The following is a 19869-nucleotide window of genomic DNA, read 5'->3' as shown; positions in this document are numbered from 1 at the left end:
TGCCTAAGGCTTGAGCAAATGACAGCTAGAAGGCATATGTCCCAGACCCCTGAAGGATGCTTTGGGACTCTCACCCTTTTCCACTGGGTGCATCTACACTGGAGAAACAATGCAGCCTGACACCACTTTCCATGGCTCCATCCCACAGAATCCTGGGATTGCTAGCTTTGTGAGGCACCGGCACTCACAGAGAAGACCTAGAATTCAAAGCTATAGCCGTGTTAGTCTGTAGAATCAGTATGCAGGGTGATCTTGTTGCACCTTTGAGACTGAGGGAAAGAAAGAATTGGGCAGAATGCACTTTGGTAGACATCAGTCTACTTCCTCAGATGCATTTGGAGTGGAAGCTTTTGAGGAAGTAAGCTGAAGTCTACCAAAAGTTCCTGTTGCCAATTTCTTTGTGTCAATGAGTCTCAAAGGTGCTACAAGATCTCTCCATATAAATAATAATAATAATAATAATAATAATAATAATAATAATAATAATTCCAAATGCATCTGAGGAAGTAGACTGAAGTCTACCAAATCTCCTGTTGCCCATTTCAGTCAGTCTCAAAGGTGCTACAAGATCTCTCTAGGCAGAAGAGGCCTAGTCAAAGCAGACATCCCAGGAGGATTCCCATTGGATGGAGCCAGAGCACATAGCTGCCTTCCTTCCATGGCGTATGGAGCTGAAGATACAGCTAAGGAGTGTGTGTTTAGTTGTGATAGTGTGTTGATTGTTTTGAGGTATATTGAAGGAATGCTTTTTAAGTCCTGCTAAATCATTCATGGCCCTGCTTCCCTTCTCTGGGCAATCTGCTGGGAGAGTGGCATTGATCGGAAGGAAAGGCACTCTCCTCTCCCCTCCAAGGTAGTAGCCCCAGTGATGGATTGATGGCGAGTCTCTCGATGGCTTTCCTTGGCTGGCTCTGTTTGGAGGGCACTCCTCCTCCCCTCCCTCCCTCCCTCCCTCCCTCCTCCTGGCACCTGTTCCCCCCAGGATCCTCGGAGGAGAGGCTTTGACAGCTGGGAGCGCCTTCTCCTCCTCCTCCTCCTCCTCCAGACTCCATCCGAGCCGCTCCTTCTGAAACTTTTGGAGGGGGCCTTCCTGGATCGCGAGCCTCGCCTCCAGAGCCAGAGCCAGAGCCAGAGCTAGCCTTCTTCCCCTCTCCCTGCTAGGAGCCAGGGGCTGCTGCCCGGCGGGGCGATGGCTGAAGCAGGCGGGCATCCCGAGGAAGAGGCGGCCGTGGACGAGTTCAATGACATTATCAAGAGCAGATCTGGTAGGAGGAGGAGGCAATGGGAGCCCTGGGGGACCTGGGTCAGCGCTGGCCACGAATTGCCAAGGAGTTGGTTGTGCTGCTGGGGCTTTTCTGCCCAGGCTCAGAAAGTTTGGGAAAGTTTAGCTCTCCCTGCCAGCTGCAAAGATGGGCATCGGCCAAGTTGGGCTCTTTCTTCCACTGTGTGCCAGGGATGGGGGGAAGTGTCTGGATTTCTGTTCTGGGGTTTTGCTGTTCTTTCCAGCCCCCGTCCTCCTCCTGGGACATGAAAAGGATTTGCATGGGAGGTTCTTGCTTTTCACTGGGTTTTGCGCACAGAGAGAGAGAGAGAGAGAGAGATCAGTGGGAATGTTGCTCAGCTGGCAAAATGAAGAACTGATGTTTCGCCTAGCTTTCCTAGAAAGAAAGCCTGCTTGTGCACGACAGGGAAGCAACCCTTCATAAGGATATAAAAGAGTAATTTTTTTAAAACTTTTTTTTTTAAATTTGTTCATCATGAACACTTTGAGTTGTATCTGTAGAAAAGGTCATTTTTTAATGTTAGGAAAAGCAGACTTGTGGCAAACTTTTCCCCACTCCTCCCTGAAGTGCCACAAGGGTCTTCAGGTTTTAATAAACTCGTACGATTGTGGTGCTGTTTGCAACTGGCAATGGGGGGGGGGGAGGCCATTAAAGCTGTAAATGGAAGCAGCTGCAAAGCTGCTCCAGTGGATAAAGTTTCAGAGTTGCCTAGGCTGCCTCTCTGCCCTTAGCCTTGGAAAGGAATCAATTCACGGGCAATGCAGGTATTTATAGTTCATTCAGAATTCATTTTTTTAAAGGGGGAGATACACATAAGGCGGCTGGGGTATTTGATTCTGTTGGAAATGTTCCGCATTTGACAAGTAGAACAGAAAGGAGATTGATGGGGTTGCCTTTCTAGCCCACTTAGGCATATGCCTGAGTTTAACTGGTTTTACTTTTTTCACATATCAAAACTAAAATCTCTGGAAATAAAGTAAAACAGCGTGGAGATCTTCAAGATCAATGAAGCCAAGGAGACTAATGGAAGTCTGGGTGTTGCCATTAGTTCCAGGCCTACTTTATATAGGATGCTGGAACATGTGTTTTAAGAGACAATGAAGAGTTCTCTGGTATTCCATGTCCATGGTGCTGCTTTTAAATCACGTACATGTGCCGCACTTGGCATCTCATGGATTCATAGACCGAGTAGAACCATGTTAGCATGTTAATGTTGTGCAAGTCACACTTGAGGAAAGGATCTTGTTTCAGTGTCAGTGTGGCCATGTGAAATTCCACAGAGATAGGGTTAGCATCATGTTTACTTCAGACATGTGTTTTTGGAAACATTTTCTTGTTGTTAAGTTGAGAAGATTCCAGTGCCCAGCTGGAATGGATATTAGATCTTCCCCTGCTGAAAGGCATCAGGCCCCTTCCTCCACCCAAGGCAGCCCTCTTGAATTCTGCTTAGATATCCGGTGGCTTGCATTTACCATCAAATTTGAGAAATTGTAGGTACAGAAGAATCCATCCCATAAATTAGTGATGTAAATCTTCAGTTATTTCACTTGTGCGAACCATGATAAAGTATTAGTATAGTTTTCTAATCGATATGGAAGAAAACAAATATCTTTTGTGCTGTTCTCTACCCCAAGTTTGAATGTTCTGAGGTAATTTGAAGGATTTTTCCTGTACAGAAAAATGTGTACATTTCCTGCAGCTCAACATTTCCTGCAATGGAAACTGTTACCTGTGCAGGAACCTCAGTTTCTGTGTAGAAAATGTGTGGTTTGCACACACAAAAAGCTATGTGTTTCTCTCTACAGAAAAATCTTCCAGAACACTTCAGGAGTACGGAATACTAGGGAAAAAATAGCACTTGCTGCTCCTTTATACTTTCTAGCAGGGTTTCCCTACTGCCAGAGAAAGAAGAAATCTTATTACTTATGCAGCCCTGGGAACCCTGACTAGGCATCCCTCAGAGCATCTATTCCCATTTTCAACATTGTTTCAGCTACTTTGTACATCCTCCACATCAGGTCATAGCTTCCATGCCAGCTGGACTGTGACTCAATTCCAGGTCCCCACTAACATGGAAGCCACCAACTGCAAATGCAGATCAGTAGAGGAAGAAAGTGAAGGAAATATGGCTGGAGTATCCAATCCCTTCTCTATTCAAGTACAACAATGAATGCCTGAAGACCTGAAAATACTATTCCCCAGTGACAGCACTGTTATTTAAAATCAATTATTTTATGTTGTGCTGAAGTGAAAGAAATATATCATCTGGCTGCAATTTTTTCAGAGGCTGCCAACTTTCAGCTTCACACCCTCTCATACTTTCTCCTTAAACATGTAAGCAATTTGGAAGCCGAAATGGTTTCAGTGATAGGTTAAATGGACTCTGAGCCTCAACACTGCATAGAGCAAAGCTTAATTGAAGTATTGTATAGGCACTCGGGTGTTAGGTTTTATCCACCATCACAAAAAATAAGTTTTATTATTAAAACGTATGAAGCACCAAGCAGATTAAGAGAGGCAAAATTTCTTAAGGTTTCAAACCTATGCACATTTAGAAGTAAGCCTTCACTAAACAACTCTGGCCTTACTTCTGAATGTATGGTGTTTGTGGATGTTTGTGGGGTGTGGAATGTGTATTTCTCTAGATGTTGATGGACTGCAACTCCCATCAGCCCTTTAGCCAGCAAAATCAATGGCAGGAGTCCTAGTAGTCTAACAGCATTTGGAGAGCCCATATACTTCCCATCTCTTCTGTAAAATTTATGTTGGCAATATTCAGATTTGGCAAGCCTAGAATTAGTGCAGGAATTAACTTCCCATAAAGCTCTTTACTCATGGAAGCTTTCTTGTTCGGAAGTTCAGTGCCTCACATGTATTTATTTCCATTCCTGCTTGCTAAAAGTTTGCACTGAGGTTATCTCTTACATTGAAGAATGGTAGAGGTCCTGTACCACTAAAGTGGGTGTTTTGTTCTTTTAAGTCTCTGTAACTGAAACTTTTGTAGTGACAAGCTGTGTCCCTGTAGATTGGAAAAGATGGTCAAAGAGAAGACTGCTGTTTTTGTTTCTTTCTAGCACAGCTTTCTGCTCCAGTTACCTATCACTTGCTCAGACTGTCAGAAAATGTTTGATTTTGAGGATTAGGTGTATTTCTGTGACTCTCAATGTGGAAAGGAAGGATGATAAAGGAAACCTATTTAAAAATGGTAGAAAAATAAGAGGAGCTTGGTCCTCAGAAGAAATGTCAGTTTTCTACAAGATGGAAAGAATTTAGAAAACAGTTCATTGGTGGGCGTAGATGGGTGTGTGAAAGAATGTCAGATGATTCAACAGTCATTTCCATTCACTATTTTGGAGAAAATATTCTCTTTAGGGAGTTATTCATTTTCTTTTAAGTTTTTAAACATTGCTTATGGGCTAGTTCTGCCTGCTTGCTGCTTTCTTTCTTTCTTTCTTTCTTTCTTTCTTTCTTTCTTTCTTTCTTTCCACTCAGAAAGCATGTGACATCAAAGGGAAGGTAATATGTAGAAATACCATTTGGATTCAAACCTGAGGAGAGTTGAATTGTTCAGTTTTGGCTCATCTCTCACTCAGCTTGTTTCAAATCTCAGGCCTCTGAAGTTATTATGAAAAATGATTATCTTATCAAAAATGAACTGAAACATCACCCCATCACTCTCAGGATTCTTTATTAGCTTTATAATTTAATAGGCTGATTTGGAAAGCTGTGATCCACTGTCTGCATGTTGGAAAGAGAACAATACACATAAGGGTTGTTGCCACTCCTCAGGAGAGCATGTTTCCTCAGGGTGTTTGTTGGGATGGGCCATGCTAAGAAACAGGCTATATATGTTGTGATCAAGTGATCCCCCAGCTGACCTTAAATGACTTTATTCCTCTGTTCTCTGAAAGTCTTTACTTGCATTTGGGTAGGTGGCAGTAGAAATGATTGTTGCATTTCTGTAACTGTAGGCTAATAAAAAGAAAACCAAAGGTACATAAAAGAGGTTTTTACAGTTTCCCCTTGTGAATTGGTACAGAGTGTAACCATAATATGAATATTTATTTTGAAGTCAGCGACTCTGGGAAGCAGCTTTAGGTATTGTATTGCATCTGGAATAAGTCAGCTGGAGGTCTTGCTGAGTGGTTGAGAATAAGCATTTGACACTTGTCTAAACAGAACTTGGCTGGCCTCATTTCTTTCTCCTTAATATCCTGCCTTCTTATCTCAATTACAGTTGCATCAGAAATAAAGACTGCTATTTTTTATGGAAATTATGTTTAATTACCAGTGCTTTGAATTGCCACTATAGTTTGGACAGCTATGAGACAATGGTTTAGGTCAGATATTCATTTTCTGGATTGTTTAAGCTATAATTTACCATCTGAGAACAAGTAATGGGGTAGTACCCTCCCTCTTCAAATTTTTTAGATACAGTGTACTCTTGTTATACTGGGGTTTGGTTCCAAGATCCTCCTGTGGATAACAAAATCCATGGATGCTCAAGTCCCATTAAATATAACGACATAGCAAAATGGTGTCCCTTATAAAAAATGGAAAATCAAGGTTTGATATTTGAAATGTATACTTTTTTTTAACATTTTCAAACCGTGGATGCTTGAATCTGTGTATAAGAAATCTGTGTTTAAGAAGGGCCGACTGTACTTGCATTACAGTTTAATCAAACCACAGTTATCTATTAAACCTAAAGCAGGAAATGAGGGGTTCAAGACAGTTTTCTAACCAGGATCTTAAACTAGTGTTTGGAACTGTTTAAAAACCATGGTTAGTGAACTTTCATTAAATAAATATCTTGTTTCGGGCATATAGCAGCCAACTGTGATGTAGTAAAAATAGGTTATAAGTGCTTAGGAAGGGAGGTGTCATGGTAGAGCTGGAAGATATGGTTTCACTGCTCATTCCTAGGTGCTAAACTGTGAGTTTAGCAAACAAGGAAAAAACATCTTTACAGGAACATTATATTATAGAACTCTTCTCTGATTATACTATGGAAGTACTTTGATACTTTTTAAAAACTCAGATTATTTTTCTCCACTGAAAATTCTTATGTTAAGTCATCACAATATTATTATTATTATTATTATTATTAGCCTTTATTTATAAAGCACTGTAAATTTACACAGCGCTGTACATACAATCTTTTTAATTAGACGGTTCCCTGCTCTCAGGCTTACAATCTAAAAAGACATGACATAAAAGGAGAAGGGAAAGGTGGTGGGGCTAGTAGGCTAATACATATAAAGTACATAGCAATACAGGAAATGGTTCGATAAAACAGGCATCAAAAGAACATCAAATAGCAAGCGACAGTTATGCAATGCCTGGGAACGCTTCTCTAAACAGGATGGTCTTCAACTCTGTTTTGAAGCTCGTTAAAGAAGTGATGGCCCTTGCTTGTGGGGGAAGAAGGTTCCAGGAGTGAGGGGCAGCAAGTGAAAAGGGGCGAATCCGAGATGGGGCAGAGAAAATCCTGGGCTGGGACAGCAGACCTTGACTACCACAACGGAGGGCCCTGGTGAGGAGAAAGAAGGTCTGATAAGTAAGGAGGGGCCAGCCCATGGAGGGCTTTAAACGTCGACAGCAGGAGCTTGTACTGAATACGGAAAGGGAGGGGGAGCCAGTGAAGGGATGCCAACACAGGAGAGATGTGGTCAGAGCGGTGGGCGGATGTGATAATGCGTGCAGCTGAATATGGAAATATTAATATGGAAATATAGCGTATTTGGTTCTGCACTGTTAATCAATCAGGAAGGATTTAGGATGTGGGAACCTCATGTTTAATTTCAGTCACTATTGAATATAAGGTTAGCACATAAAGCAGTTCAGTATCATGGCTAAATAGATCTTTTCTTCAGGCCTCTACTATTAATTTTTACACTTGTGAATACTTAAAATAATGACTAGAAAAATTCAATTTGTGTGCAGAAAGATACACATTTAAATCTTTAGTGGCATTCACATTTATAGTCTTCAGCTTTATAAGCTGCACAATAAGTTATGATGAGGGTACCTTCCTTCTTTTTTACAACAAAAATTCATTTTTAGACACACCTTCTTAGGATAGCATGTGTGCATTAAGATGAATTCACTTTCTCTGACTCAAATTACCCAGTCTTTTTCTTCTATATTTCATATTATGATTTAGTTACAGCCTTCACATTTTGTCAAGCAGCTGAGTGTCCTGGCTCTTGTGTGTTTTAGCAAGCACTGCTTTTTAACAGAGAGTAGTTCATCTTATGGATGCATGGAAAGCTAGACTATTGGCTTGGTGGGATTTGGCAACTGAGCATAGAGGGTGTGTATGTTCCTAAATTTAGGTTTGTTTATACATCCTTGGCGTTTTTTTCTACTTAGATAAATTATAAACAGTATTCAGATACACAAGAACAATAAATACTGCAATAACAGTGTTCCAGTAATTACGTCAAAATATTTAGGCTGTTTTATTTTGCTTTTGGTCTACCTTATACATGCTAAGTGGATGCAAGTTTGGAATATCACATTGGCTATCTTTCCAGTCATGTACTGCTGTAAACATTTGATTTGTCAAGAGAAGTCATACTAGAGATACATCAGACATGTCCAAAAAAATTTAATTGCCAGAAAGACCAAAATCCTATAAGCAGTACACCATTTAATAATAAAAATCACATTGACCATTGTGGTTTTGTCTGAAATTAGTCAAGTCTATTAAAAAAAAAAACAGGTGTCAAAGGATGGCATTTGTTCATATTATAAACTACTAGCAGTCAACAAATGTGACTCATGCAATGTTTCATATATCACTTATTTGGCATCTTTTCCCCCCCACAGTTGGTTAATGTAATTTATTATTGGTGGATATCTGTGCAGTTGGCAGGCCACACTGGGCATGGCAAAGATCTTGAAATAACAGCCGTGAGTAAAGGCATCCCAGCAAGTCAGTACGGAATGTACATCATTCTTCAGCATATGAGCCAGCTGGTTGTCTAACAGTGTTACAGCCAGTATTTTCAAAGTGCTTGTAGTCACTTTGAAGTGCTATTTAATTTGTATTTCTCTGAAGGTTCCACTGCACACACACACGTGTCATACTCCTAAAGGAATACTACTTCATCTCAAATCTGGATCAATGTCAAGAACGACTTCCATGAATAGGAGAAGGTGTGGCTTTAGCTCTGATGAATCAACATTAGAACTCTATAAAGAAAGACCTTCTGATGTGAACTCTCGGTTGAAATGTTGCTTTTAATTTTTTTGTTGGATTGGTGGGTGACGAATAAACATCTTGTTTAGAAGAGGACAAGCAGAGTTTCAGCTGGGTGAGATGATAAGCTGAATAATTCTCAGATAAGTGAGAGTCATAGGGTTATGTATGGGGAGTGGCTTGACTTTTTTCAGAAAAAAAGTTTCCACATTGTTCCAGGATATATCACTCCCTGTTCTTTAAATGGAAGCTGAGAGCCGGAAAGTCTCACACCCCAACAGGATTGGTCCTTCCTTTTGCTCTGTACATTTTAACAGAGATGTTGAGCAGACAGTTCTTGTCTCCCATGCAATCTCCATGTTAGGGAAGCCTCAGTTGTAATATACACCTCCATCACAAAGAGAATGAAAGGAGATACCCTGATACTGACTTGTAAGTGAAAGTTCTTTTACTCAAATAACTAGAGGGTCACAAGAAGTTAAATGTAGATAAAGGCAGACTTTGTCTTGAAACCAGGAAAACAAAACAAAACAAAAAAAACCTCTCAGTTTAATGTTTGCTGTGATTCTCCAAATCTCACCAGTGTTCCTGATACCAGGTGATATGACTGGTTTTTTTTAAATCCCTTTATTGAAAGTGATATGTATTTTCTTTGTATATATTTGTTCTAATCTACCCATTTATACATATGTATCACCTTAATGTCACATTTTTGTACACATTTCCCATTGAATGGAGGGTGTTTCTGTGTAGTGTTCAACTGCATACATCATTCTTAGCCATTCACATTTTAAAATCAGTTATTTTTTAAATTATTTGTATATAAAATATACCACATGTCTCAATTATATCTGAGGCAAGATTAGTCTCACAACTAATCTTGAGAAGTGTAAAATTAGTAGTTTGGGTGGCAATGTCAAAAATCCCCCCACTATACAAACATGGCCTTGAAAAGCAGGAAAATACAGGAAGTATCCCTGATATAAGAAGTAGGGGGGAAATGCATGCATATTCATGCATGCATTTGGGAAAATAGCTATTCTTGCTTCTACTGTTCAACAAAACTCTCCCCCATGATTTTTTCCTACAACACTTTGAACTAGTGTTTCATGCCATAGTGAAAGCAACTTGAACTGCAATAGCAGATACAAGTGATCAAATTCCCTGTTTCTATTGAGTGGGATTGTGAATGTCAAGCAAAACCCTACTATCTATTGTTTGTTAGTGCCATCAGTGTAATGACATTCTTTTCAAAGCATATTTGTTTGCTTTTTCTTTTGAGGAAGGACAGTTCAGCTAAAATAGCTTGAGGTAAACTTCTTATTAAAGAAAACAGGTAACCTGCTGTTCAACAATCTCTGTTTCCATGACCTATCCCATTTTTCTATATAATGTTTCCTTGACAACATACTAGGGCTCTAAATGTTACCTGCTTTCCATGCATAAATCAAATAAGAAGCTACAACACATATTGCTAAATAAAACTCCAACATGATCTGACAGTGGTCAAAACCTGCATGGTTCAACTGAATAGCCCACAAAGTATTCACTAAGTTCTCAGTGTCCTAAAAACTTTCCCTGATCAAACTGTTGTGTTAAATCCCCGGAGGATCACAAATACAATAAATAAATAAATAAATAAATAAATAAATGAAATTGCAGATGGTTGGAAATGGAGTGAAGATTTAGTCCAATCATTTTTTGTGGGTTTTTCGGGCTATGTGGCCATGTTGTAAGAGAGTTTCTTCGTGACTTTTCGCCAGCATCTGTGGCTGGCATCAGAAAATGCCAGCCACAGATGCTGGCGAAACGTCAGGAAGAAACTTTCTTAGAACATGGCCACATAGCCCGAAAAACCCACAAAAAGCTACGGATGCCGGCCAGGAAAGCCTTCAACTTCACACTTAGCCCAATCCCTTGTTCTTCAGCATCACCTTTTGATATTGAATCCCTCCCTCTTGACTTACATGAAATTTAGTAGAATCATAGAATCATAGAATCGCAGAGTTGGAAGAGACCACTAGGGCCATCCAGTCCAACCCCCTGCCATGCAGGAAATCCAAATCAAAGCATCCCTGACAGATGGCCATCCAGCCTCTGTTTAAAGACCTCCAAGGAAGGAGACTCTATCACCTTCCGAGGAAGTGCATTCCACTGTTGAACAGCCCTTACTGTCAGGAAGTTCCTCCTAATGTTCAGGTGGAATCTCTTTTCCTGGAGCTTGCATCCATTGTTCCGGGTCCTGTTCTCTGGAGCAGCAGAAAACAAGCTTGCTCCCTCCTCAATATGACATCCTTTCAAATATTTAAACAGGGCTATCATATCACCTCTTAACCTTCTTTTCTCCAGGCTAAACATCCCCAGCTCCCTAAGTCGTTCCTCATAGGGCATGGTTTCCAGACCCTTCACCATTTTTGTCACCCTCCTTTGGACACGCTCCAGTTTCTCAATGTCCTTTCTGAATTGTGGTGCCCAGAACTGGACACAATATTCTAGGTGGGGCCTGACCAAAGCAGAATACAGTGGCACTATTACTTCTCTTGATCTAGACACTATACTTCTATTGATGCAGCCTAAAATAGCATTGGCCTTTTTAGTTGCCGCATCACACTGTTCACTCATGTTCAACTTGTGGTCTACTTGGACTCCTAGATCCCTTTCACACGTAGTTTCATTCAGCCAGGTGTCACCCATCCTATATCTGTGCATTTTATTTTTCCGCCCTAAGTGCAATACCTTACATTTCTGTGTTGAATTTCATTTTGTTAGCTTTGGCCCAGCTTTCTAGTCTATTCAGGTCATTTTGAATCTTGATCCTGTCCTCTGGGGTATTAGCTATTTCCCCTAATTTGGTGTCATCTGCAAATTTGATAAGTATGCTCCCAATTCTGTCATCCAGGTCATTGATAAAGATGTTGAATAGCACTGGGCCCAGGACAGAGCCCTGTGGGACCCCACTGGTCACTTCTCTCCAGGATGAAAAGGAGCCATTGTTGAGCACCCTTTGGGTTCAGCGGATCAACCAATTACAGATCCATTTAACAGTTCCTTTGTCTAGCCCACATTTTACAAGCTTGTTTGCAAGAATGTCATGGGAAACCTTGTCAAAGGCCTTACTGAAATCAAGATATACTATATCCACAGCATTCCCTTCATCTACCAAGCTGGTAATTTTATCAAAGAAAGAGATTAGATTTGTCTGGCATGACTTGTTTCTCTGAAACCCATGTTGACTTTTTGTGATTATGGCATTGCCTTCTAGATGTTCACAGACTCTCTGTTTAATGATCTGCTCCAGAATCTTTCCTAGAACTGATGTCAGACTAACTGGACGATAATTGTTGGGATCCTCTTTTTTCCCCTTTTTGAAGATGGGGACAACGTTTGCCCTTCGCCAGTCTGCTGGGATCTCTCCTGTTCTCCAGGAGTTTTCAAATATGATTGCCAATGGCTCCGATATTACTTTTGCCAGTTCTTTTAATACCCTTGGATGGAGTTCATCTGGTCCCGGAGACTTAAATTCATTTAGATTAACAAGGTGTTCCTCTACTATCTCTTTACTTATTCTGTGCTGAAATTCCCCTATTCTGTCCTCTGCTCCATTATCCTCAGGTTGAGCACCCTTTGCCTTTTCTGAGAAGACTGAGGCAAAGAAGGTGTTGAGTAATTCTGCCTTTTCTCTATCTCCTGTTAGCATTTTGCCATCTTCTCCACGCAGTGGCCCTACCGTTTCCTTCTTCTTCCTCTTGCTGCGGACATATCCAAAAAAGCCCTTTTTATTGTTCTTAACCTCTCTAGCAAGCCTGAGTTCATTCTGCGCTTTAGCTTTTCTGACTTTACCCCTACACATGCCTGCTATTTCTTTGAATTCCTTTTTCGTGATTTCCCCCTTTTTCCATTTCTTATACATGTTCCGTTTCAAACTTAGCTCGGTTGAAAGTTCCTTAGTCATCCATCCTGGTTTCTTGAGACACCTCCCGTTTTTCTTTCTCACTGGAACTGTTTGAAATTGTGCCTTCAGTATCTCCCTTTTGAGAAAGTCCCATCCGTCCTGAACTCCTTTATCTTTTAGTATTTCTGACCATGGAATCGCCCTCAATACTTCTCTAAGTTTACTGAAATCCGCTCTCCTAAAGTCTAGGATGCGTGTCTGACTCTGCCTGGCTTCTCCTTTCCACTGTATTACAAACTCCAGGAGAACATGGTCACTTCCACCTAATGATCCCACCACTTGCACCTCATTAACCAAGTCATCCTTGTTGGTTAGGATCAGATCTAAAATAGCTGACCCCCTTGTTGCCTCTTCCACCTTTTGGACCATGAAATTGTCTTCCAGGCAAGTGAGGAATTTGCTAGACCTTGAGGATTTTGCTGAGTTTGACTTCCAGTAGATAAATTTATTTCTCTGCCAAAGGCAAAGAACTGGGGACTGAACTATTCACAGGAACCATATGTTGCCCAAACACAAAAGGAGCCAATGAACTCATGAAATGCCCCTAGTAAAAACCTCTGCACACATAGAGCAAAATTACACCCAGATCATCAGTCCCAGTACCTAGGCAATTGTTAGTCCCTTTGGCTGCTCACAACTACCACTTTGAAGCACACATTGAATTGAATAGACTATAGGACATATTATCCACATTAAGCATGGATCTTGCAGAGAGTGCATTCATTTGTCCAGTACTGAGGACACAAGGCCTATCCCAAGCAGGAAATACTTTTTTGCAAGGCTGATGGGGAGATACTCCAGAATAGACAGCAAGAAGAGTTCTGTTGTTTGGAAATGTACCCACTCAAACAAACAAGACATTCTTTATTAGAGTCCAGAGACCCAGCAAATTCATATCACTGCATATTAAAAAATTAAATGCACAAGGAGCAATTGACCAATTTATACAGACAGAACTTATTTCAGACGTTTTCCTGACCACAGAAGTTAACTGTTCTCTGATCCTAACAACCTCAAACAAAAACTTGGCAAAAATCAAAATCACACTGGGAATCTTATTGTCTAGTTACAGAAATTGATATAAAATTGGGTGGATTTTCATGGTGGATTCACAATTAATGGAGTAATCATATGTTACTGAGACTGGTTGTAGAATCCATAAGAAAAGAGAATGTGATTCATGGATTATACTTTCAGGTTACTGCAGGAACATAATCTTGTGAATACGCAAACCACTGGTCAAAGCTTGACATCCATAATTGTTAATCTTGTTCTTGATGCTGTGCTAGGGAATCCTGGGAATTGTAGTTTATTGTGGCACCAGAGCTCTCTGACAGAGAATGCTAAATGTCTCGCAAAACTACAATCCCCAGGATTACCTAGCACTGAGTCAGGGCAGTTAAAGTGGTTTGAAACTGGATTATTTCTACAGTGTGTTTTGGACCCTTGTTAATTTTGGTGAATAGGGCAGTCAGCAGTGGTGCTCACCAATGTTGAAAATTCATCAGGGATATATTCAATACCTGTTGCTTTTCCATTTCTAAGAAGTAGAATTAAGTCAAATCTCTTCCACAGTTACCAAACTCCAAGCAGGAATAGGCCTGAGAATGATTTCATGGGCATTTATCAAGGATTGGTTCAAAACTATTAATGGCTATAAAGATGAATTTAGAATTATCCTCTCAAATGTGAGCTGGAATAACACAATTTGGGGCTTGAGATCAAGAGTGTAAAGCTCCTGAGACAAACTGACCATTTTTAAAATCACTCTTCAGTGAGGTATTCAGAAAGAGTGACCATGAGTTCACACTGTCGTTTTCAAAATAGCCAGTTGGATCTCATACTCTTTTTAAAACTGAAAATAAGTATATGGCTTGACCTTGATTTTCTGTGTATAATATATTACTTTCTTATGCCCCCTTTCTTCAAGTTTCACTCTGTCGAGCCAGATGGTATAATTGGGATTGGTAGTGACAAGGATTTGCTACACATGCTATGACTTCATGAACAAGATGGATCCGCTTTTCATATGCTTCAACAGTAGTTATGGCAAGTTGCACAGATAATATTACAGATCTTTTAAAAATTCCTAGATCAGAATTCAATCTCACCTCATCAAGACTACCTAGATCAGCTGGCAATTTAGACTTTATCTTCTGTAATCCATCAACAACAAAATTTAGATGGTTTTGATACAACTTCTTGTATCATAAGAGACAAGTATCATAAGAGCAAAAGGGTGTTCTAGATATTATCTGTTCTAGTATCTGTGGAAAAATAATAGACTAACTGAAAAGCCTTTCTAGAAACCAAACAGTACTCCACCATACTAGAACCATATATGTTCAGGAAGGTAAATTCACCAATAAAATACTCGGAGGCCTCGCCATTTAAAATTAATAAATCCAGCCTAAGTTGCAGTTTATCCAAATAAAAACCAGCAAAACAGACCTTTTCAGTTTCTAATAGGAAAAAAATATCCTCCTTTAGTTCACTTTATACTGGGTATTTGACATCTAGCTCAGTGTCATTAGATCTAATCCTAGCATTAAGACCTCCCATTAATTTAGGGTTGCCATAATTGTCCATTAAAACCAGGGACAAAATGTGGAACAAATTCTAGACCAAACTGTAGGACAACTGCAGGACAAAACTCAGCCCAAAATGTAGGACATTTAAGAAAAACGGAGGACCTTAAATGTCCTACATTTTGGGCTGAGTTTTGTCTTGCAGTTGTCCTACAGTTTGGTCTAGAATTTGTCCTACATTTTGTCCCTGGTTTTATTGGACAATAATGGGCCATTATGTATATATAAGGCTCAGGAAGTTATAAGTACGTGTGTCTATATACACACCTACACACACACAGTGGGACCTTGTTATCCACTGGGGTTTGGTTCCAGGATCCCCTGTGGATAACAAATTCCATGGATGCTCAAGTCCCATTAAATATAATGGCAGAGCAAAATGGTGCCCCTTAAATAAAATGGAAAATCAAGGTTTGCTATTTGGAATTTATATTTTTTTGAATATTTTCAAACCTTGAATCCATGGATCCATGGATAAGGAGGGCCAACTATATCTCAAATTTGAGCCAGGTATCCTCTATCTGAGCTTTTGATTTAACCATAGACGGTAACAATGATGATGCTTTTAGCATTTAGTTTTAGAAAAATCCCAGGTGCTAGATGTTCACACTTATCTAGAATAATTACATTAGCTATCAGTGAAACTTATACCAGAGGTATCAGGCCATCACTAGGGCATCCTTTCTTGTTTTACCTAAATAGCTTTCAGTGTATAAGCAGCAAAGCAATTTAGGGCAAAGTGGACCCACTCAGTGGCGCTTTACAAACCGCCCAAAAAGGGCGGTCTGCTAGCGCCATCATTTGCTGCGCAGAGGAGCCCCAGCGGCCAAACGGCGCGGCTCCTTCGTGCAGCAAAAATAAGCTGAAAAAAGCAGCTTCTTTTTGTGGTGCGGAAATGGCGTCGCAAAGCGCCAATGGCACACTCGCGGCATCATTTCCGCCGTGAGACGTGCAGATGCTAGGTGTCCATGACGTCAAAATGGCGGTGCCCATGTAGAATGGGCACCGCCAATTTGTATGCGCTTGGCGCGTACTAGGGTTAGGGGTATCCGGAAAGGATGCCCCTTTCTAACCCTAGTATGTGCGTGGCACGTACTTTTTGCCCGTATGTAACGGGCCAGTGTTTGCATGACCAGAAAAAAAAAACATGTCAGGTGATTTCCATGTCATTGGTTGAAGGCTCAGAGGTTGGTGTGTTTCTCTGAGTTTTTAAGAGGGGAGACAAACCTCAGAGCCATCACCATTGGAGCATGAAGAGGGGGTTTTGTGTGTAAGTTTAGTTTTAGAGGATAGACACCTACTCCCCCCACCCATTCTCAGCTGGTACCAGGGTTCTCTGGCTCAGCATGAAGTTGTTTCTATGTGTGGTGAGTTTGTGCAGTGTCAGCACACCAAAAGGTCAGGAGCAAGGAAAGAAGAGAAAGATGGTGGATGCATGGTCCTCATCTGTGCCAATCTGTAATGATTGTACTCAATTTGGGGTTTTCATCCAGTGTATTCTCAGTAGAACAGGCCTTATGGTGTATTTAGGCTGATAGTGCAAAACCACCCTGGAATTAGGATAACTTTAGATTGAGAACTTGTCATAATGCATGGAAGATCATGTAAGAAATTGCACTTCATAACAGAAGACTTATTGACATAATGGATTCCTTCATCATATCCAGCAGACACTATCAAAGTGAAGCATCTTTGAACAACATGTAATATTTATTTAATTTGTTTTAATAGAAATATTTATTTTTACCACCCTTCCAATGTGTTTACATTGCTCAGCACAGCTTGCAACCCTTTAGAACAATTACAAGCAAAAAATAAAATAAAATAAATCAACTTGCAACAATGTTTGATACAAACAGATATCTCTGGGGGTAAATTTCTGCCTCTCTCCTCAGCTCCTTCAGGGTCATTTTTCTTTTAACAGTCTGAAGTTTAAATAGTTCAGCTTGCATCTCCCCCTTTTGCAAGAGGCCAGAACATAAAAAACTATGAATGAGCTAAATGCTTTTACTGGTGTAGGAGTACAGAGATTTGTGAGTCACAGTGAAAGAAGGGTGAGATTTCCTCGAAGTTATTGCAGACCTCCTTGGAAATAACTTTACTCATCATGAATGTACAGTACTGTAAAACAATCTAACTTTGGATGTCCCAAGTTATTTTGCTGGTGAAGATGGTGGCCACCTCCCTCATCCCTGATTCCACTTTCAGACTCCAACAGGACTGACAGTTGGAGCTTCTTTCATAATGTTAATGAGAGCATCTTGCACCTCATATGAGATCTGCAAAAAAGGTTAGCAAGAACAAGAAAAACTGTGGAGATTATCCATTACAAAAGTGAAAGTGATAACATGAATCACTTTCACATGAAAGCAGGCTGAAAAGCGCTTTCAGCCATCAGCTGAAAGTGCTTTTAGCTGTCATGGTATTAATGGGTTCTTCCATTAATACAAAAGACTGCAAATGACAGGAGAAAGTGCTTTCAGCTGACAGCTGACAGCACTTTTCAGCCTGCTTCCATGGGAAAGCGATTTGCATGATCACTTTCACTCACGCTTCCCTGCCGGGTCAATGCCGGGTCAGGTGTGAAAGTCCTTCCCATGATCAGGCAGGAAGGATGGGACAGGGACAGGACCATGACTCCCCATCCTTCATGTGATAATGTCCTGTGTGACACTCACAGTCTGTTCCCCCACAGAGGAAGACACTGAACATGACACTGCCCAAACACTGAAACCTGAGTATAGGATCATGCCTTTAATCAGCATCACCAATGCACATGTATGCATGGTTACAACAATTATATTGTAAAAGTCCTGTCTTAATGATTCTTTATAATGACTTGATGAAAAAGCCTGGATACTTGGAACTTTATTGCATGGGCCCTAGAATGGGCCTGTCGCGTTCCAAAAAGGGGCGTGACAAGAACGAGATGGGGCTAAGAATGGATCTTACCACACAGAGGAAAGCTGCTGTTGCTGCCGGACTTTCCCATTGCATTGTACATCCATCCCAGAGGTGTCGATTTTTGAGAACTGTTTAAAAGCATTCTCAAAAATCACCCCCTCTGGGATGGATGTAGAACGCGATGGAAATGTCCAGCGGCAATGGCGGCATTCTTCTGTGGTGTAAGATCCATTCTTAGCCCCATCCCATTCTCGTCATGCCCCCTTTTTGGAACACGATGGGCCTGTTCAAGGGCCCATGCGATAAAATTCATAGTTTACCAATGTGCTTGAATGCCTTTACACACACACGTATGTATGGATTGGATGGCCCTTGTGGTCTCTTCCCACTCTACTTACCTCCCACTCTGCTCCTGTTGCCCCAGTGTCATCGATCTGTGATGGGAGCCTCCTGGTGGGATCATGGATGGCACTTTTAAAGGGGAACGCTTCTGTTTTTGTCATGGAAGCATTCTCCATTATTAAAAAAGGGCTCTTTTTGAAACAATTACAAGAACACTTCCTTGATGAAAATGGAACCATTCCCCTTTAAAAGCACCATCCACGATCCCACCAGGAGGCTCCCGTCGCAGAACGATGATGCTGGGGTGACGGGAGCAGAGCGGGAAGTAAGTAGTGTGATAAACACCTATGATTCTCTGTGTGTGTGTGTGTGTGTGTGTGAATGAGTGGATTTAAATCTGTTGATTTAATGACACATATGGTTGTATAAGGATTATCTTAGTACACATTTTTTTCAATTTGCAAGGTATATGAAGGTATCAGTAAAACATAGCAGAAAAAGAATCTTGCTGCATTCACACCATAAGAACACTTCAGAACTGGTTTTTTTTTTTTTTTTTTTCAGTTCACCATCAATGAATCCATACATTCTACTGGCAATGGGGGGAGGGGACAAAGGCACACTGAAAACTGGAGCAAATAAGACTCCAATTATGAGGAAAAGAGCTTGCAAAAAGACAGGATATAAATAAATAAAATAGGAGAAGGAGAAGTAATAAGTTTAGAAATGAGTTTCATTTAAAACCATGAAAATCAGAAGGAATAGAATATAGGGCAGCACAAACAAGAAGGGAGTTGGAGTACTATCCTCCTCTCAGTTGTATTTATTAGTGAAACATTTGCAACTGCTTAGATATTTTTCAGAAACTATAACATGATAGGATCCCAGTATAATGTATATAGTAGAACTCCTATTGAGTACTTTGAGTCTGTGCCTAATGAGAATATAATTATACTTTCCTACTGTCTAGCATTCCTTCCTACCCTGCTTCCAATGACACTGAATTGAACATGACTATGTTCTTTCATAACCATATAGATCCAAATATGTGTAGACCACAGACTGTATAGTTAATATGTTTATTAGGGACTATGGCTACATGTTAGGACAGGATAGCATGTTCTCCTTTCTTGCCATGCAGATTTCAGTGACAGCACAAGTCTGCAGTAAAAGTGGGAGGGATAACATATTCCGCTGTCACGATTCAGACTTTTCTTTGACAACTGTATGAGAAAATGTCACTAGTAAGAGTGTCCTTAAATGAGAATGCAATTTGACATAGGGACATGTGCCCGAGATTGCAACTGAGCACATTGCAACTGACTAGAGTAGAACCATTGGAGCAATTAGATTTACCTAGATTTATTCATCATTTGACAATTACATCTTCAGTTTTTTAAAAAGACATCACTATACAAAACAGCATAATGTGAAAAATCTTGAAGAAAACTCTAGATGTAAGAAGGAATTCCAGCATTAGCCTTTGCTTCTTTTTTACTTCGCTAAGCCTTTGAAAGGGAACAGAAAGTAAAGGCTAATGCTGGAATTCCTTCTTACATCTAGGGTTTTCTTCAAGATTTTTCACATTGTGCT

The 19869-nt window shown here is 40.5% G+C and overlaps 1 protein-coding gene across 6 annotated transcripts in view; it reads left to right on the top strand.

The window, feature by feature from the left end:
• The first annotated feature begins 1144 nt into the window (after positions 1–1144).
• The window catches only part of LOC149319486 (dystrophin-like), a 1434671-nt gene continuing 1415946 nt past the window's right edge, over positions 1145–19869 (top strand). For all 6 annotated transcript variants that reach the window (XM_089511816.1, XM_089511819.1, XM_089511811.1 and 3 more), the window contains exon 1: positions 1145–1265. In XM_089511816.1, coding sequence (XP_089367942.1) covers positions 1190–1265 — 76 coding nt within the window. In that variant the 5' untranslated portion in view covers positions 1145–1189. The remainder of the gene's footprint in view (positions 1266–19869) is intronic.

This window comes from Sceloporus occidentalis, unplaced genomic scaffold, assembly GCF_023333645.1.
Source record: "Sceloporus occidentalis isolate IW3139 unplaced genomic scaffold, rSceOcc1.0.p SCAF_2, whole genome shotgun sequence".
NCBI lineage: Eukaryota > Metazoa > Chordata > Lepidosauria > Squamata > Phrynosomatidae > Sceloporus > Sceloporus occidentalis.
The sequence above is the reverse complement of the archived record's forward strand: the minus strand, read 5'-3'. Positions and strand labels throughout refer to the sequence as shown.